Source organism: Globicephala melas, chromosome 20, assembly GCF_963455315.2.
Source record: "Globicephala melas chromosome 20, mGloMel1.2, whole genome shotgun sequence".
NCBI lineage: Eukaryota > Metazoa > Chordata > Mammalia > Artiodactyla > Delphinidae > Globicephala > Globicephala melas.
The window spans coordinates 45,789,284-45,810,890 of NC_083333.1; the positions used below are offsets into that span (position 1 = coordinate 45,789,284).

General features: G+C 36.4%; 1 protein-coding gene across 7 annotated transcripts in view; it reads right to left on the reverse strand.

The window, feature by feature from the left end:
- The window catches only part of SPAG9 (sperm associated antigen 9), a 142,772-nt gene that overhangs the window by 24,756 nt on the left and 96,409 nt on the right, over positions 1-21,607 (reverse strand). For all 7 annotated transcript variants that reach the window (XM_030839989.2, XM_030839988.2, XM_030839987.2 and 4 more), the window contains 10 exons: positions 20,978-21,077; positions 16,117-16,238; positions 9,895-9,952; positions 8,062-8,214; positions 7,541-7,592; positions 5,395-5,525; positions 2,825-2,881; positions 1,656-1,829; positions 1,000-1,129; positions 35-124 (listed from right to left, as the gene is read on the reverse strand). In XM_030839989.2, coding sequence (XP_030695849.1) covers positions 35-124; positions 1,000-1,129; positions 1,656-1,829; positions 2,825-2,881; positions 5,395-5,525; positions 7,541-7,592; positions 8,062-8,214; positions 9,895-9,952; positions 16,117-16,238; positions 20,978-21,077 — 1,067 coding nt within the window. The remainder of the gene's footprint in view (positions 1-34; positions 125-999; positions 1,130-1,655; positions 1,830-2,824; positions 2,882-5,394; positions 5,526-7,540; positions 7,593-8,061; positions 8,215-9,894; positions 9,953-16,116; positions 16,239-20,977; positions 21,078-21,607) is intronic.

Sequence of the window (21,607 nt, forward strand, 5' to 3'; positions counted from 1 at the left end):
AGCAATATTACCATTAACTTCAAAATTAATTTACCTTCATTGATGTATCTTTTTCATCTAGAGGTCTGAGATAGACAGGTACAGGTAAATTTTTCATCTTATTTTCCCCTTGTCCATTGGTTACCTAATAATTGGGGAGGGGAGAAAAAGACACACTGGGTAAGCTTCATCAAAAGTGAACTTACAGGGCTTCCCTGGTGGCACAGTGGTTGAGAGTACGCCTGCCGATGCAGGGGACATAGGTTCGTGCCCTGGTCCGGGAGGATCCCACGTGCCGCGGAGCGGCTGGGCCCATGAGCCGTGGCCGCTGGGCCTGTGCGTCTGGAGCCTGTGCTCCGCAACGGGAGGGGCCGCAGCGGTGAGAGGCCCACGTACCGCAAAAAAAAAAAAAGTGAACTTACAGAACCACTGAGACATGGACAAGCACTGCTGTAACATATTTATTCTATGAAGTCAAGTTCAAGTTAACTTTGTCATTCTTATTTGAAAAATACGCAGAAAATCAAGTGGCAATTAGAGAAAATAAGATGCTGCTTTGGGAGCTCAGAAAAGATACATTAACTCACAGACCTGTTAGTGCGCACGTGTGTGTGTGTGTGTGTGTGTGTGTGTGTGTGTGTGTGTGTGTGTGTGTGTGTGTGTGTGTGTGTGTGTGTGTTAGGGGTAGGGAATACTTTTAAACAACAGATACTGTTTTGTTTTTTTTTAACAAAATCTTCAAATATTAAAATAGAATAGGATACCCCAAGTCACATGTACTCAGCCACCTCCTATTGACCCCTCTCCTTCCTCACAGAACTCAGAGGCATTTCTCTTGAGCTGAAGGGCTCAAGAAAACCGCCTAAAAACCAGTACCCTCAATACTTCTCTAAACGTGTGCCAAATCCATGCCACTTGAAACTGAGCAGATTGGGACGTGTAGTTCGAGTCTTTCATGCCCAGGCCTACTCCTCCCCCTTGCATTTCCCATTAGATGCTCTTACCATGTTCAAACGTTACCTGTTTGTACTTTTGAGGCAGACTCCAGCCAAAAGCCTGCACTCTACCATCTTCCTTCTGAACATGTGCCTTTACCTGACGATACTGTTCTCTCTTCTGTTCTCTGCGTGAGGCTAAACTAGCTTCAGTTCTAAAAGGGAAAGAAATTTCCTTTTTAAGTTAAGTGAATATAACAACAGCTTATCTCCCCTCCCCTGCTAAAATAGCATAAATAACAAGAAAAAATTACCTTGTGTCAGGCAGTTTACAGACACTATATAATTTAATCCTAACATCTCTAAGGTAGGTTATCATACTCATTTTATAGGTAGAGACACTGGGGCTCTGAGAGATTAACTTTCCCAAGTTCATCTACCTAGTGAGGAGCAGGGTCAGGATGGAAAGCCAGTTCCTTCTGACAACAGAGGAAATGATCAAACAACTAGGACAAGGGCTTATATAGGTCTTCAACATTTCTATTAATATTTATCAATGTTGTCAAACTAACAAAAAGGAGATTTTAAAACATTTCTCCTCTTTATGAAAACTAGGAGCAACGTACTTAAAGGCAGTCAAGTTATAGGAATAGTTTCTTTATAGCTGATCTGATAAGGGGCAAGAATATTCTGAACTGTTAGGTTATTTAGGGTGTAACCGCTAGTCTGAAAAATACTTACTCTTCGCTAAGGAAATCAAAGGCTTTGGACTTATCCCCTGGGAGCTGAGATAAGGTGCTGCTTCTTTTCTTGACGGAAGGAGTAACGTGAGAGGTGGGTGCATTGTACTTCAGATTAACCGGTGGTTCAGGCTTCTTAGTAGTGTTACTTGAGGAGCTGAAAAGTCTGCTGAAACTAAAAGGAAAACGAGAGGATGTGTGTGTGCAGTGTGTGTGTGTATTACATGCATGGTTAAGAACAATCCATCATTTTCCCCAAATTCCAGAGAGCTTTTACAAGGAAATGAGTTAGAAACCAGCAAAAAGATTTTTTGTAGTTACACACTGCAACCTCAGCAATAACTCACAGCCAAACTCAGACATTCAGGAAAGAGAAACTATTGCCTAGAATGGCAGATCCCTGTTCTTTAATTAGCAACCCTCATAATGAAAGGAAGGAGCTCTTGAGTACAGGGAACTTCTCGTAATAAAGAAATAAAATAAGACGGTTCCTTTAGCCAGCCAGTGGTTGTTAAACAGCAAGGTTATGGCTGCACGGTTTGAACAGAAGCTTAGTAAGCCACTTCTAAAAATAGTCATAATAAAGTACTAGAACACATACTACCATTTTAACACGTACCTTATACATTTTTTTAGTAACCTCAATTTAAATAACTATTTTCACATCCACTCAAAAAAGAGAAAAAAACCTATTTCTATTAAATACCAGAAAAAATTCACCAAAAAAGGGCACGTTTTAAGCACAGTAAATGCACAGTACTTCCAGCACAAACACAGTTCAAGTCCAAAACGCACAGGCACACACACAACTCAACCCCACAGACACTGAATTTCTAATCTTCACTTTGTAAAGTTCCTCACAATCACACAACCAGTGAATCAGTAACTTTAATGGGGATCCAGAAAACTATCAACTCTAAAAATAATTCCCCATTATTGTATGTAATTTAGTAGAGGATTCCACTAAATGCATAACCAACATGATGCATCTTACGATAGTCCTCAAGAACAGCCTTACCGAGCCGGCATACTACATACCAAAAAGAAAAAGTTCAGTTTAGCTATATACCCTAAATTTAAGAAAGAAAGCAAAAAGAAAGAAATCATTTGTGAAAATAAATTTTGATTCTAATCTCATCTCAGAGTCTTTGTGTGTTTTTAGATACTTACAACTGCCAAATGCTTGACCTTTTTTTTTCCTGCATGGCTGGATTTTCTCTTGATGCACTACAGGGAAAGGGAAAGAGAAGGGGTGGGAGACAGAGAGAGAGATGTTTAGTGAGGTAGTCTAGCTTTCTATCTGAAGAACAAGGGACCCAAGAAGTTCATGAAATACATGGAGGAGAGTCAACAATTTCAGCAAATAGTTACTTCGACCTATTGTGTCAGTCAGTCTGTTAAGGCCGATACAACTAATATAAATAAAATTCCATCCCTCCCTCAAAGAGCTCAGACTACTGATAAGAGACAAAATTATTATCTGGGCTGGACAGATAGCCAACAAGCCTGAATGTTACTATTTCAATTTTTTATTGAAGAGATATCCTCCAACTTCCCTTTTTATTAAAATATTGCATTGTAATTCCCTGTCTCTACATAAAGGTACCATTTGTTTTACACTTCCAGCTCTCAAAAATTAGCTTGTAACTTTAGTGTTCTGATGGGTCATTTTTCACAGGACTAAAACTTTTCCATTACTGAAAAGCTGACCAGGGAAGAAAATAAACTGCATTGGGACTTCCCTGGTGGTCCAGTGGTTAAGAATCCACCTTCCAATGCAAGGGACGAGGGTTCAATCCCTGGTCAGAGAACTAAGATCTCACATGCCATGGGGCAACTAAACCCACACACCACAGCTACTGAGCCCGTGCGCTCTGGAGCCCACACGCCACAACTAGAGAGAAGCCCGGGCACCGCAACTAAAGATCCTGACACAGCCAAATAAATAAATTAATATTTAAAAAAAAAGAAAGAAAAGAAACTGCATTGATTCAATAATTCGACAAAATTTCAAAAAGAAAAAAAAAGGCACTGCAAATTGATTTAGTAAGGTTGTAAGGTTTCTGCTATGACTGTCAGAGTCCCCTTTTCATTTCTTTTTTTAAGGACTGAATTTAAAACATATTTTAATTCAATGAAGAAAGTTAAGCCACCATTTTTATTCACCTGTTGACTACCATTTCACTGCTAGAATTAAAAATAGGAATGAAAAGTGGAACCTGACTATATGCCTCAGTTTTTTAACTATTCACTCATTATTTATTCCATATCCCTTAAAAGCTGGAGTTAAGAACATACTTGTTAGTATATTAGTTTCTCTGTCCAATAAATAAAGATTAAGATAGTAATCTTCTTCCTTCTTAGCAGCTACAAGGAATTACAACTTTTGCAAATTGTAAATGTGCTATACAAAATGTTTTTATTACTATTAAGTAAAGGACATAATCATAAGGAAGTAACAGCTGGTGGTTAGAAAATATTTTCATAAACTTTAAAACAAGGTGTCAGTGTGTACTATTATTGGTAAATCTGATGTGACAATCCAAACTGAAAAATATGGGCAAATTAGGGGGCAACTAGTTTACAAACTTTTCGTGAGCTCTTTCTAAAATTAAAATAAGGAACGCTGCTACTGAAGATATGACCATTAGATGGCAGCATTAGGTGAGATTTAAGATCCAACTTACAAAGATGTCAACTGAAGGTTGCTTTTTGCATGACTACTCAGAAAGGGGGGGGGGTGGTGGAAATCAGGAATATTTTACAGGAAGTCACTGACTAGGTCTGATTTCGTTCCCTATGTGGCAAATGAAAACTTTACCTCTTCCTGACATTACACAGCATGATGTAACCTGACATCATTACAGCATTCTGGTTCCTTGCTCTGGCTGGACTATGGCCCAACTGCATGCCTGAAGAATGCACTTTTGCACTGCAAAAGTAGTGTCAGTTTCTACATTCTTTCAAAAAATGACTAAAGAAATTTTCACATATTGAGGTGTGGGGAAGTATTCTGGCTTATACATGATTTAACTCAAATGTTATGTGAACTAAAACAGCCTATTTGTGGCCTATCAAACATATACTGTACATATGCTTTCATTATTAAAGAAAAGGGTGCACTGACCAGAAGTAAAGAATGTCCATGTTAAAGATAAAGATGAAATGCCTCCCTTCCTGGGACACCAATGCTGGTACTCACTCTTTTGACGATAAGACTCCCTTCCCAGGTGTCAAGGCCATACTGACTCACTGTGTACACGCTTATCTGGTTTTTTTGAAACCTTGAAGGAATGTATCTGTGACTTGTTTGATGTTATTTGTTCTGACAAGATATAAAACTGTGCTGAAAACCATGCCTCTCCAGAGCAGCTCCTCAGAGATATCCAACAAGCTGTCTCCCAGGCTGCAGTCCTCCACTTGGCTCAAATAAAATTCTTTTCTATTCCAATTATAGATTGTTTACTGATTATTTTCATCGACAGACCATCATTTAATTGCCCTTTAGAGGTTGTGGGAATATTCTCCAAGAGGCCTCACTGGCCCAAAAGGGACCCACTTTGATCACATTCTGTTACTAACTGCTAGTGTTTCTTTAGACCTCTCTTAGTAAACAGAGCAATGGGCTTGGATCCCCAAGGCAGGACTCTAGTTCTGAATAAAGAAATGAATATCAGTAAACAATCAGTAACCTAGTAAACAAAGAGGAGAAAAACACCAGAGGTACTTCTCATACAAACCGAATCATCTCTGTCCATCGAACAGCTTCCTGAAGCTCCATCAATCTCTCTTTATATTGGTTTCTCTCCATTAGAACTCGGGCCATTTCTACTCTAGTAAACCGCTTCCTTTGGGCTGTGGGAATATCACTCTATAACGAAAAGAAGACTAGAGATCACTCTGGGAGCCTGTATCTGTTTTAGTGTTATCGCAGACTTCAGTAAAAATTTTAAGCTTTTAACATTCCTTAATTTCTAATCTAATGGATAACAAAAAAAAAGGTCTAATAAAAATAAAATCAATAAAGAGATATACTTAATTATTTATTACTGAAAAAAGTAGACAATTTAATTCCTCAATATAAATACAAATATTTGAATATATTATAAAGGAAATACAAAGAATAGTGCAGATTTTGAAGAAAAACAAAAAGGCTGTTATCTCTATAGATTTAATACACTCGCCTGGAAATGTTGTTCTCACAACAGTATTTTAAATCCATGTTCTATAACAAATACTAGTTATTCAGAAAATAGTTACAAGTAAGTTCCTAAAGGGGTTCATTTATCTCAAACTACCAATCTACATACACACTCAAAGCCAGCGAAAAGCATAAAAACCTGTTGGCTAGCTACCAAGGTACCCAATGCTAGGAGTCACTAAAACACCAAAAGAAATATAACAAGATGGAGACAACTGTATTAACCAGAATTATTATTAGGGAGAATAAGGAATGTGAGCATGGTACGACCCCAAAGGGGCATGCTCAAGTCAACTTCCTTCTACTGCTGATTTCTAAAGGCTCTTCTGGAGAGAAGGTTGGGTTAACTGTAGGGCTTTTGTTTTGCTCAGTGCAGTATGCACATTTTGAATCACAGCTGAAAGGCATGGGACAGAAAGAAAGAGGCTGAGCTTAGCTTATCCCTCAGCAGTCTCCTTCTTTGTCCTCCTGCTGCAGAACTTAACCTCTCCTTTGAAAAAAAGTCAAACAACAAATGATCAAAGGATTTTGAGCTTGCAACACAGCAATCCCACTACTAGGAATATACCCTGAAAAACCAGAAGACTCTCACTGTAATGTTCATAACAGCATTGTTGGTGGTAGTAAAAAGCTGAAAATAACCTAAATATTCATTTACAGGAAAACAGATACAGAAATTGTAGTATATTCATAATGGGATATTATAAAGCAGTGAACATGAATGAACTATACCACTATACTACAACTAGGGTAAATATAAAAAACATAATACTGAGAAAAAGAAGCAAGTCTCCAAAGCTAAATACATATAAAACACAAAAACAGTGAAAATTAACCATACCTTGTAAGGATACATACATGTGTGGTATGACAAAATTATTTTTTTTCAAGTTAAGAAAATGATAAATACAGCATAGTAGTTTCCTCTAGAGGGAAGAGCATAGAGTATCTTCAATGTTTGATCATGTTCTAGTTCTTAGGTTAAACGGTAGGTTCATAATGTTAATTTATTATAATGTTAATTATGTTATTATTCATAACTTACATGTTACATATATTTTTAAATGTATCAAATATTATATAAAAACACAAATAAGAGATTGAAGGGGCACAAAATAATCATTCTGATCAGGACATCCATATATCTCAAGTTTGATACTTGACCGGCAAACACCTGTGACAGGAATGATACCCTAGCTACTGACAGAATAACTGGCATGCTAATAACATTGGCAAGAAGTTCATATTTATTCTTTTGTATTTATATGTTGACAACAATATGGGCTAATTGCCTAGTATTAAAGTTTCTAGACTTTATCTTTTTATGTTTAATACCATTAAACTATTTTTATTCTTAAGGTTTTCATATATTTCTAAGTTAAAATTTGAAACAAAACAAAAACAAAAAACTCCAAAATATCCCACCAGGTCCTTGAGCTTGAATAGGCAAACACAAGTCAGAGCACAAAGCCATGGAGGAAAAATGAGCACACTGTGCGTAGCTAGAAAGCTTAGCATCTGGATACTATGTGGGAGCACAATCTAGACTATTCATGATCATAAGCACGATTTTAACTTTTTCTTTTCATCTTTATAATGCTATACCCAAAGCTTAATTAACAAGATTTCCCCAAAATACCAAAATATGGTAAGTTAAGAAAACAAGTCCAAAATTATAAACCTACATCATCATCATCTTTTGCTTTTTGCCTTGCATCTTCAGCCTCTGCACGAGCTCTAGTGGGGGGTAAAAAACAAAACATGTTATTTGAGTTGACCTCACCTTTTTAAAGAATAAAGAACAGGTCAAAAATTTTAACTACCACTAAATGATTATTTTTCTTTTTCCAAACAGGGTTATTTAGCTGCTTTCATTTAGGGGAACATTATCATAGCACTGTTCTCAGAAAACCAGGCATTAAAGAAAAGGAAAATAATGAATGTTTACAGTTTCCTGATTAGCAATATTTGAACAGCTCTCCTAACTTCTTTCACATCATGACATGCACAAAAAATTATAATATTCAATAAATGGAAGGGTCTGTTCAGAGCAGAGGCAATCAGCCAAGCACTTAACCCTATCCCAGGCAGCTCTGGGGCCTTTGTGACGAGAGCGCTAAAGGTAGCAGTCTCGGGGTTACACCTATAACCTTGGTGGCACACTGGCAAAGCTTGTTTGGTTTAGAACAATATAGTGAAAACTTACTTCCTAAGCTCTTCCTCCAATTCTCTGTTCTTCTCCTCTAGCTTCAGCTTGGCTTGTTTCACAGCCTCCAACTCCCCTTGCAGCACGTCTTTCTCACAGGTAAGTTCATCCACTTTTGCTATCAAATCATTCTTCACTACATTCAACGCATTTCTAAGAAACACATATTTCAAGAGCACCATTACAAGTAAATATTCTTTCTATCTCACAGCTTATTTCTCTTGTAGACTAAAGTAACTACAATCATAAGGCTAAATAATGACTGAAACCTTCAAAGGTATTCTACCTGATGTGTCTGTAGATAAAGGTTTAAAAAAAAAACCCACAAAGCAATGGTCTGTTTTCTTCTCAAACAAAGAATAAACGGAGGAACTTCCCTGGTGGTCCAGTGCCTAAGACTCCATGCTCCCAATGCAGGGGGCCCGGATTAGGTCCCTGGTCAGAGAACTAGATCCCACATGCTGCAGCTAAGAGTTCACATGCTGCAACTAAAGATCCCGCATGCTGCAGTGAAGATCATGCGTGCCGCAACTAAGACCCAGCGCAGACAAATAAATAAATATTTTTTTAAAAAGAAGAATAAATGGATAAGGCAAGGCAGACCACTAAATTGTTAAAAAGTCAGAATTAAATAAAATTAAACTTTTAACAAATAGCATCCAGGACTTCCCTGGTGGTGCAGTGGTTACGAATCCACCTACCAATGCAGGGGACGTGGGTTTGATCCCTGGTCCGGGAAGATCCCACATGCTGCGGAGCAACTAAGCCCGTGCGCCACAACTACTGAAGTCTGTGTGCCCCAGAGCCTGCATGACGCAACTTCTGAGCCCACGTGCCTCAACTACTGAAGCCGGAATGCTCTAGGGCCCGTGTGCTGCAACTACTGAAGCCTGTGCGCCTAGAGCCCATGCTCCGCAACAAGAGAAGCCACCCCAATGAGAAGCCTGCGCACCGCAACAAAGAGCAGCCCCCGCTCGCTGCAACTAGAGAAAACCCGCACACAGCAACGAAGACCCAACGCAGCCGAAAATAAATAAAATAAAGTGGTTAATTAAACAAACAAACAAACAAACAAATAGCATCCATAAGGGTACCGTTCTTAATAAGTTCTGAAAAGATATTATCTAATCAACAAAGTAAAACTAATCCTTGAATTTACCTTTAATAATTAATAAGAAAGTCTAACCTTGAAAAAAATGAAAAAAAACATCTAAGATCTAGCTCCTTTTGCGTATCATGGACATAGGACGTCATTAGAGCTACATTCTGTTTTGGATGTACACAGATGTTCCAAAGTTGCTCTGACACAGCAAATTTACAAAGGGGCCTGATCTGCTTTTCCACGTAACTCAGGACCCACTGCACTAAACAAAACTCCAATGTGTTTGAGGGCCTAAGTAAGACTCCACAAATTGCTACTATGGAGGAGAGTTCTGAAGAGGTGGGCCGCATATAGATAAAAACATTTATGCAGAAATAAAAGAAGCCCCAAGAGGAGAGAGAAGAAAATAGATATCCCGGGGAGGGAGCAAAAACCACATAGGACACATCCAGAAGATTAAGAGAAAGGCATGGATACTTGCAGGGTAGAAAGGAGATCAAAATCTGTTTCTGAAAAGAACAGAGTAATGAAACACACCATCAGTGAAATTAGGTCTCATCAACTATTTGCTTGTGTACGTGTGTATGCACAAGCCCACACACAGAGAAGTGGAAGGACGTGGGGTAGTGAGACTGCATTCGTGCTATGTTAAGTTAAAGATGTGCCATTGAATTGGGTGAGAAGAAAATTCAGTATCTTTTGTTGCCTGTTAAAATTTTGCATATACTTACTTGGTTTCCAACAGTTGTGTATTTTCCAATATAAGATTCTCAACTTCACGACCCATTCCTATCAAAGAAAAAAGATAAAAACTTTGAAAATAAATTTATTAAAATTATATAAACTTATAATAAGCTATAGTCTCAAATTTTATTTTATAAATTTTATCTGTCCTTTAGTAATCTCGTTTTGTCTATAATTTCATTTTATGTATCTACTTGTATGGATTATAAAATTGTAAATAATTATCTACCACAAAACAAAGCTAAAGATTTTCTTAGTCTGTATTTTGCTTCTCATAGATAATATTTCAAAAGAATGAAGACTTTTCTGCCAAATATTCTAAAAAGTAGCAGTATTTAGGGGGAAAAGAGAGTAGCATTAATACGGATCAGAAATCATTTCTAAATCACACCTGTTATTGCAGGCTTTTGCCTAAAAATTAGGTCTTATTAATAGAGAACAGGAAGAAACAAGAAAGACCCCAATGCAGATGAAACCTTACCAAAGAAATTATGGTCTTAAAGCCCATGCATTCCATGTAAAGCAAAAACAAAGAACAAGAAATGTTTTATGTAAGAAACAGAATGAAAATAGATCATTAATCTGTAGTTTTAGCCATGATATGAAAAACATCTGAAATCACAATGTCATGATTTAACGCATAATGATGTGCAAAAGACAGAAATCAAGGTGATTTCCTTCATTCATAAGGATGTTCTGATATGTTACCAATTCTTTTGCAAAATAAAATTGAATATAATTAGAGTGAAAATCCCAGATCAATAATATAAAGATTTCTTCAAAGTGCCACCTCTGAAATGATAATGCTTAGTGGTCAAGTTATACAATCATGCTTAATAATTTAATGAGTACTGTAAGGTAGGCGGTAGAGCATTCAATGCAAGATCCAATGTAGTGATCTTTAGGGAGAAGAAAGCTATTTAGTTTGCTACTCACAAGAAACTGAAGAAATCAAACAACACATTAGGGAATATACCTCAGAAAGTTACAACAGAGCAAAGCAAGCACAACAAAAAACCCATCACTCCACTAATATTGGTAAATCACATACAATGGAAGTAATATTCATAACCCACCTAAAAAAGGAAGTAAATAACTCTAATGAAAACAATGTAAGTTAAAGGAGTTAACATGTCTCTTTATTTTAAAAAAAGGTAATATTTCAAATAACTTAAAGATAATTTAAAACGCAACTAATCTAGGAATGCTAAAAGTTCAATGCTCACATATGGACTCATATTTTGTCTGTATTATAATTACCTCAAATATTCTTAAAGAAGAAGGTACTTCTGCCATGAAGAATAAATATCAGAAACAGTAGCTTATTTAATCATCTACATATTTCCAAAAGCTGAAAATAAAGACAACCTAAAAGTTTCCAAATTCCAATTTAAAAATGAATTTTGACAAGATATGTTGAAATATTTGCTTTAAACACTAATGTTAACTTTTCAATAAAGCTATAGAGTCAAAAGAAATATGGTTAAGGTTGGGTGAAAAAAGTTTATATAATGACTATGTTTGCTAAACTCTCAAGCACATAGGGAGATAAGCATAAAAGCTGAAAATATATGCAGGGGGAAAAATAGTTGAGCAGAGAAAAAAAAAAAAGAGAAAGCATTAAATGAGAACAGCAGCCAAGACCACCTAGCTTAAAAAGCAGTAATATTAAAGAATTTAAAAGCATACACACCAGAATATTCCCCTGGGTAAGCAGCCCAAGAGAAAAAACGAATGAGAATCTCAATTAGATTGTTTTCAGAAAGCAAGATCTACACTCACTTATTTCAAAATGAGAGAGAGGAGCCAATAAAATTGAAAAGATGTGGAGAAACCAAACACAATAAAGTATAAATATTATAAATAGGAAAAATTTTTGAAATATGTACTCTATGGAAATCATATCCTATAATGTAGTTTCTAGAGTTTACACCTTCCCAATGAAGAGTTCTCCTAAAATCTAGTGTATAAATTTAATATATAACCAATAGGATCGTCCAAAATTTTCACTTTGAAATGTATCAATAAAAACTAACTAATAACTATAAGAAAAACGTAACTTGAAGTGGCCCCATTTCTATTCATGACTTCAACTAAGCATAAACTTAGGTCTGACATATTTGAAAACCTTACCTATTAAAACAAGCAAAAAAACTGCCTGACGGTTTTAAAAATAGACATCTCATTTGGATTTTAGCACTGATTCTCAAGCTCAGTCCATAGATGGGCTCTGGATTATCTGTCACTTCCTTGAGAAAGTATACACAGTTTTATCTATTTCTGTATGTGCACTTTTCCAAAAGTACACTACTCTCTTACAAATTCTCCTGTAAAGGAGTTTTAATTCCAAAAGGTAAAGAAGCGTAGGTTTAGAGGTGAAACAAAACTGTTAAAACTATTTAACAATCCATTCACTTAGCTGCTGTGCTATGTCCCAAAGACTCAACAGTGAGCAAAAGATATAGTTGTCTTTGCCACATTGAGCTTATCGTCTAGCCAGAGAGACAGGCACACTAAAAAACTACAATAAAGTATTATGAAGAGTTGCATAATAAACTGCAGTCCTATGGGAATATGTTTCCAGACAACTGAGCTTTAACTAGGGGATCAAGGCAGAACTCCTGGAGGAGGATATTCCATTTAATCAGAGGCAAGAAGGAGATACAGAGACAGATACATAGATTTTCTTTTTTAAGAAAGGACGCAAACAATCCTTCATGACTGGTTTTGAGGGAAGTGTGAGAGATTTAGGATGGAGAACTGAGTTGATGGTGAGGTTATTCACTGAGGTAGTATATGCTGGTATAAGAACAGCCTTTGGGGACAGGACAATAAAGAAAGATGCTGATGAACTGAGCTTTAGGCATATCAACTATAAAGTTCTACAAATCATCTTAAAGATGTCTAATGGGCTGTTTGGAAGTAATAGTCTGGGGCTGTAGAAAAAAATCTTGGACGGAGAGAAAGACTTGGGAGCAATTAGCCATGAAAGCCAAGAAACAAGAGCAAATCAGACCTCCCAAACATGGAAGCAAGACTGGGCCAGGAACATCTGAAAAATGGGCGGAGAAAGAGGGTCCTGCAAAGAAGACTGAAAAGAAATAGTCAGAGGCAGGAACGAATGCAGGGAAGTCTGATACCACAGAAACCCAGCAAAGACCGTTTTAAAGACAAATGCTATTTGAGAAGTCATGTGAAATAACTTAGAAGGAACAGCTGGATATAGCAAACAAGAAGTTGTTTCAGGGAAGGTTAGTGTGGGGCAGAATGCCAGACTGTAGTCAGATGAGGTGCAAGTGGGACTGGGGAAATCCTCCCAGTTAAAAGTAGCCACCCTTTCAAGAAGTCTATTTTGTCCACTGGTGTATCACAAGCATCTAGAATAGTGCCAGGCTCATAACAGACGCCTACCTCACCGATATTTCTGCAAAAAAGCACGCCTGGAAATGGGAGAAGAGTAAGTGATAGGGTGGAAAGGTACTAAAGATAGGGAGTCAGAGGAGGGCAGTAGTTTTATTTTAAAATGGAAAAGACCTGAACATGTTTAAATGATAACAGGAAGAAGTTAGTAAAAATTGTGAAGTTGAAAAAATAGAATTTAATCAAGAGAATGAAAATCTCAAGAGTAGGATGCATGAATGTATGATTTCCAAGTTCTAGAACGTGGCCATGGAGGGTAAGTGACTAAAGTGAATAGAGAAAAGGATCATTGGAAATAAAGTCAAGGGATGAGACATCCATCAAGATAAAGGACAAATTCTGGGGGATTATCTCTTTTAAATTATTAAAATCTGAAAAAAGTAATCTAAATACTGACTACATGCATAATGATTTCAAAAACAAGGGAAGAGTTTTACAACAACACAGCAATTAGAAAAATGAATAATGAGTTATAGAAATGGACTACGTACTTATTTATCAACCAACGTTCATTTAAGGAACTTTGTGAGAAACAATTTTACTAGTTTAACTATGTTCCATTTAGTGAGTATTACACTGCAATTACTATCACTGAACTGACCAGAAGAGAAGCCAAGGAAAAAACTATGTGCCTTGGAGATGTCATTTAACATCTTTGACCAAAAGTATTCATGTAGGCTTAAGTCACTACACTTAAGGTGATATATTAAAACTTCTAATCTGGAACATTCTAAAGATAAATATATCAATATCTGCAAAAGGGAAAAGACAGTAGTTTACAGTCTATTTCTTTTTTTCAAAGTGGAAAGGAAATCAGAATTTTGCTTTTAACCTATTTATTATGCTTCATTTTCTGACGTAAAGAATGGAAGCTTTCGGAAAATACTTGATTTAAAAGACCACAATTATTTCTAAGTACTACGTGGCTTCTTAACTCTACAGGGAAGAAAGTTTGGGGCCAATAACCTCAATAATGATATTACTCAATACTGGATTATAAGGAAGCAGAGTGTACAAAGAACATTTAAAAAGTACTTCATTCTGGTTAAATACAAAGGGGAAGCAAGAAGGAATTTTTTTTAGATGATGTATATTGATTCTGGTGGTGGTTATACAACTCTATGCATTTGTTAAAACAAAAAATTGAACCTCACTGTATATAAATCTGAATATAAGTTTAAACATTAAAAAATTCTTCTTTCTAACATTTTTTTGCATCTGCCCCTCAATTTTTGCCAGGGAATCAGTTTCTTAAACCAATCAAATCTTAAAAGGAACTTTTCATGCATAATTTAATCTTAACAAAGAGTATAAATTTAAATGTAAAAATGGAGTGCTCCTTAAGAATTAATCTTTTAGCCTTTCTTGAGAAATGCAAGCTCATTCAATTGCATCCAACGTTTTACTAAGACTTTAATGGTGGGAGTCTATGTCTAACTCAGTTTTGTTTATGTACTTTCAATCTCTCTTACTTTACATAAGACTGTGAGCTCTGTTTAGACAGAACTTGTATTTCCTTCAAAAAATATTTGTCGAGGACATAACTAGTAACCAATAAATTTAACATAAATGAATGCAAGTAACACCTCTCTAGGTTCACAAGAACTGACAAACAGCACCTTTTGAGAACAGTGTAATCTGTACTGAATTTACACTAAGGGATACAAAAAATGTTTGGAGACCAGAATCCATCCCAAAGGCATAGATTTTTTTTTAATACTATAACATTTTCCATTTCTGTAAGGTCTTAAGTTATAAGAAAGGCACACCAAAGCTAACTGACATGTCATGTAAGTTTTTTTTTTGGCCACGCCTCATGGCTTGAGGGATCTTAGTTCCCCGACTAGGGATTGAACCTGTGCCCCTGCAGTGGAAGCACAGAGTCTTAATCACTGGACATCCAGGGAAGTCCCATTCATGTAATTATTGTTGAAAGGAACTTTAGGGATCACCTAGAGCACAGCAAACTTTTTCTGTAGAGGGCCAGATGGTAAATATTTTAGGCTTTGTAAACCACATAATCTGTTACAGACAACTTAACTCTGCTGTTGTGGGGTAAAAGAAACTATAAACAATCCGTGAAAAATGAGTGTGGCTGTGTGAACTCTACTCGTACACATAGGAGGTAAGCTGGATTTGGCCCATGAGCCGCAGCTTGTCCAACTCTTGAACTCTTTCTTTTTATGCACAAAGAAACTAATGCCCAGAGAGGTTAAGCTATCTGGCAAAGGTCACCAGATAAATAGTAGAAGAGCCAAATGCATTATCCTTTTCAAACCAGATATTCTTCAACAATACAAACTCTAAAATGATTACATTTCCCAAAGAGCTAAAACAGAATACTCTGTGAAATCTCAGAAAAATCAAGTGTTATAATTTCTTATTTAATTAAGGTCAACAGGATTTAATGAACGCTATTTAAGACAGGAATTAACTATCCATCAATCCATAAATCTATACATCTATACATATACCCCATATATACATATATCACTGTGCTTCTTCTATGTAATACTGTTCTCAGAATATAGCAGGAGTTCAATAAATTGTGTGACATGAATTCAAAATACAAACTAAAATGTAATTCAATTCTAGGCACATCCATAAGTGAACATATTCTCATTTAAAACTTTCATCATCTCAAAGAATACATTCTTATTAATTATGTAAAAGTGCAATAACTCTGCCCCACTGGACAGTTAGAGACATTTTAAAGAAATTTTCAATTAAGTCATTTAAAAAATCTATTTTTAAAACAGTATGATACTACTTCAGATAAACGATCATACCTAGTAAATCTGCTCCTTCATCCACATCTCCAATTAGACCTGAACCAGCTGAAGATAGTTCTTCAAAGAGAGACTCTGTATTGCGATCAAAAGCTTTGTTCTCTATGCCTTTGGTGGGAGTGCTAGGCAGAAAAAACCAAAACCAAATCAACAAATAAGTGAAAGATGTTTTCAACTGTGCAAAATGAATACAAAAGGCTAAGTTACATAGGAATTTTTAACCTGTAATTTACATTTCATATAAAATATAATTTAAAAGGATTTCTCAAGGGTGTCATAAGAGATTCCCATTAAACTCCACAGAGAGAACTGTTGATGAATATATAGAATGTTTTTGCAGTGAGATCCTAGCAAACACAAACAGTAAATGGCAGCTAAAAGAGAGCACTACTCTGCATTGTTCAGGCACTGGTCTAAGTCCTTTCACAGACTACCTTACTAAAACCTTCACACCTACTCTACAAAAGATCTGCTGCTATTATCCCAACTTTACAGAAGGAAACTAAAGAGGTTATGGAATTTGCCAAGATCATCCAGCAAATGAGTCAAAGAGGCAGGACTCAAACCCAAGCAGCCAGGCTTCAGAATCCATGATCTTAACTACCATGGTCCACGTTGTCTGGGTATAAATTAGCATGGCCATTTTATTTTTCTTTTAAGGGCAACTTGGCAATATCAAAATTTAAAATGTAAATACCCACTGACCCAAGAACTTGATGTTAAAAAAATTCCTACAGGGAATTCCCTGGCAGTCCAGTGGTTAGGACTTGGTGCTTTCACTGCAGTGGCTGGGGTTCAGTCCCTGGTTGGGGAACTAAGATCCCGCAAGCTGTGCAGCGTGGCCACAAATAAAAAAAATCCTACAAAGCCCCTGTCACAAGAAGGCAATTATGTACGTAAAAGGATGGTCAGAGTAGCAAAAAGTTGAAACAACCCAAGTGATCATTAACAGGGCACAGATGAAATAAGTTATGGATATACCTGAAAGTTTCAACTTTTAACTTTAAAAACATTAAAATACAGCTTTAGAAATGAAAGAAACCCACTATATAAAGGTGCTTTTTATAAAGCAAGTTGCAATACAGTATGTATAATATAAGCCCTTTTTGCAGGGGTATGGAGGAGAATGGGGAAATGTACGTGTTTGTGCATTAGTGTTACATTAATAGAAAAAAGTCTGCACAGGATTTCCAGTTAAATACGATGGACACAGTCATTTATCACCCAATAATTGAGAAACTCAACTGAAAGGACAGTAAAGGAATTTAAAAAGTATACACCCACAAGGACATAGGGAACAGAAAAAGAAACTACAGCAGATGAAATGTGAACAAAATTATATAAGATAGAAAACAGATGGGCAAACAGTAGAAATTGATTTAACAGACCAGACAAAGCTTCAACTTAAGCCATTAGTGTTTAGGAAGGAAGTCAGCATGCTGCCAGAACCCCTGAAAGGCTCAGGAATTGAAGGAACCAGCAATCTGCAGAGAGAAGCATGCAAGAGGGAACATAAGATAGAGGGATGTGATGAAAGACAGCACAAGAAGCTATATGAGACCTAAATCCAACCCTCCAGGACAGTGAGACCTCCCTTCTCCTGGCATTGCTCCCTGAACAATGGAAGCCAAGGTTAAATGTTATAGGCAGAAAACTGGAGAATCAATGTCATTTACTTAAGTATGAGCAAAACAGCCACAGAGAACCAGACGATCAAAGAAAGCCTCTATCATAAAATTGAGTCCAAAACACTCAGAGTAAAAGGAGACAGTGAATGCAGACAGCAGCAAAAACTTAAAAAAAAAAATTTTATTTTATTTTCATAATAAAGTTACATCCGTAAGAGAACTGTAGGGTGTTATAAAAAGTACCTATCCAAGAAAAACAAAAAAACTTTTAGAAAAAAATTGACGAAGGTTGAAAGAGAAAGTTGAAGAAATCATCCAGAAATTATAAAAAAAATAGAAGAGACAGAAAAGAGGGGAAAAAGGGAATTGTGAGGGTCAGTCCAGAATGTTCAATATCTACCTAATAAGTGTTTCAGAAAAAGAGAAGAAAAGACAACAAAAAGGAGAAATAAGAGAAAATTTCTCAACGGGGAAATATGAATTTCCAGATGAAAGGACTACTGCAGATACAAAAGAAGATGCCTACATTGAACACATCATCATGAATTTTTAAAAAGGAAAAAACAAACAAAACAACAACAAACAGGGATAAAGATCCTAAAAGCTTACAGAGAATATATTAAAAAAGCAAGAATCCAAATGGCAACACTCCACTAAACATGACAATGAATTAATGTCCTCACAATTCTGAATAAAAACTTCTGAAGATTTCCCAACCTGGAATTCTATATCCAGCCAAACTATCATTCCTTTAAATGACATTTATCACATTCAAGTTCTCAAAAAACTTACTTCCAAAACAGCCTTTGCCAGGAAAGCTAGTAAGAATATTTCTGTCAAAACAAAGGCATAAATCAAGAAGCTAGATGTCATGGTATCCAGGAAATAGAAGATGGAACAAAGGAGAGAAGTGAAAAAAATTCCCAGCATGAAAATGAGGGCAAATTCCAGGACCAGAGCAAACACAAAAATGTCTACATTGGAGAACGGTAACAGAAGGTTCCAGGAAACTGGTTTTATTTATATTTGGCCATTTTGAGAATGTTTACATTTATGATTTGCAGGGTATCTGTTAGTGAAGTAGTGATAGGTATGTAGAAACCTAAGCAAAAGAAACAAACAGAACAAAACCAAAAAAACCCCGAGGCTTTACTAAATTAAAGAAAAACGAAGTTGTAAAAGAAAGGAAATGTAATCATAGTATATTCTGTGGCTAGGCTGTTATTAGTATTTATATAATCATAATGATATAAACAATGAATGTTAATTTAACAGAAACTGAGATATAATTATATTGGGAGGATGAAAGGAAAGATGATGGTTTAAAGAGCTATGCCCTATAAAGTCAATAGCTAATATTGCAGCCTTTTTTAAACCAGGACTCCTCATTTGATCCACAGGATACAGAAAATGATTTGAGTGACTATTTGCTCAATTCTCCCAAAGAAAGTATATAGCTAGTACTGTTCTAGATGCACAGGAGTATAAATATTTATTTATGTTTTGGCTGCAGTGGGTCTTAGTTACGGCGCACGGGATCTTTCGTTGTGGTACATGGGCTTCTCTCTAGCTGCGGTGTGCAGGCTCAGTAGTTGCAGTGTGCACAGGCTCCAGAGTGTGTGGGCTCTGTAGTTGCAGCACACAGGCTCTCTAGTTGTGGCACATGGGCCCAGCCGCCCTGCAGCTTGTGGGATCCTAGTTCCCTGACCAGGGATTGAACCGGCATGCCCTGCATTGCAAGGCAGATTCTCAATCACTGGACCACCGGGGAAGTCCCTGCATAGGAGTATAGCTAATTCATTATATACAAGGGGTGCCTTAGGGCATTAAGACTTCATTTTCTCACTGAACCCCAACTGAGAAAGAGAGAGACCAAGGAAGAACAGCATAGGATGTGATTTAGATACCTGAAGATAAATACCCAAGGAGACCTGAGAAGTGATAGAGACTGCCTCTTGGGAGTGGGAATGAGGGGTCAGTAGGGGTAAGGGCCTACTATTGCCCTTCATATTTTGTATTATGATTTGACCTTAATACTGCCATACATGCTTTAGTCTAATAAAAATGTTTTTGATTTTTAAAAACAGGTTCAGAATGACAAGAGCGCACAACTGTTAGTAAGTAGCTGCATCTCTTAGGTTTAGGAGAGGATGAATAAGAAGGAAATTTCACTTTTTACACTCTGCATTGTTTAATTTCTTAAATAAACAATAAAGAAAAAATCTTTCAGTAGAGCACAGCCTTTGAAATCAGAGTCCTAGATTGAATCCCAGCTCCACCTCTTGCCAGCTTGGTAACCTTGGACAAGTTACTGTACAACTCTGAGCTTCCTTATCTGTAAAATGGGGGTGAAGACATCAACCTCATAAGGTTATAATTAAGATAAAATGATATAAAACAATAATGAAGGTAACAATAATGTTAGCTAACATTTATTGAACTGGACACTTTGCCAATGATTTAACATATATTGATTAATTTACTCCTTACAGCCATCTGAAGTATTATCATAATTCCCTTTTATGGATGAAGAAACTTACCTCAGATTCAAATCCTAGTCAGGATTTGAATGCATGTAGTCTTATTCTAGGCTCATGCTTTTTAACCGCTACTGCATATAATGTCTAGCAGTGATCAAAAAAATGGCACATATTTTTATGGTCATTGTTAATTAATTAAAAAATAAAATTTATGGAAGAAATTAAAAGGCAGCAGCTCCTGTGTGACATTCTTGAACATCAATATATTTCAGATGATCTTCATTAAGATGATACATACCATTCTCTTCTAACCTCTAAATAGCCTCCCCATGTAAAATGATACTAAAATGAGACTAATTTCCTCTAGTAATGAGATCATTACAGTTTTGAAGGGAATACATTGTCTTCTTCCTGATTGGGGGAAGGAATAAAGTTCCTTCAAATTATATTTTCCCCACTTCTGCTGTTATGTTTTTCCCAGTTCCACAAAGTAGGGAATACTCCTTGGCTGTCTTTTTTCCCCATCCGTCCACATGCTCCTAGTCCCTGATGCTGCAAAGGTAACACTTCACAGAAGATTTAAACTATGTACAATATCCAGCTTCAAAAAAGACAAAACTGAAATATAACATCAACATTTCTTCAGCAAAACATTTGAATGCATTTTATCTGGTCAGAGACCAGGGGACAACAGTGTGCTTTGGGAGAGGGGAAAGGGAAGGATAAGATGTCCTAATCGGGCTTTTACAGTACCTTGAGCCTTTATATCCACTGAGATCTTTGTCCATATCCAACTCAGGAGTGGATTCAATGATTGCCTGAACTTCTGACTTCTCTTCATTTTCAGCAGAGTCTTAGGAAAGAACAAGATAACAAAAACAATGCATATAGCACATACTGCCCCTGTTATGAAAATTGCTTCTATGGTTGTAAATACATCATTTGATCATAAAAAATTTTAAAGAGTTGATTCTAGGAAACACAAGGTTAGACAGACAATATGTCATATATTCAATTAACAGTAAATATGAGCAACTAAAAAATAACCAAAGGAAGTTTTCATTTGTGGTTCTCTGGACACAGTGCAGTGTACACCAGGCCAGAACTCACTGTTTTCCTTGTATTTAAGGGGTGAAATACAGAGAAATTAAAGACAAAGACTAATGACCTAAGGTAGGGAACAGAAAAAGAATGTCCTCCTGCCTTTCAGGCTCTCAACCCCTCAGCCACTGCCCCACCACTTTTCTCTCTAAAACTTTATGTAATCATCACATCTTAAAGCTTATTTACAATTGAATACAGTTTTATAAATCTATGGCAGTAACACCCCAAAGATGTCATATCCACATCTGGATTTACTGAATACTTTGTCAGTATGTAAAT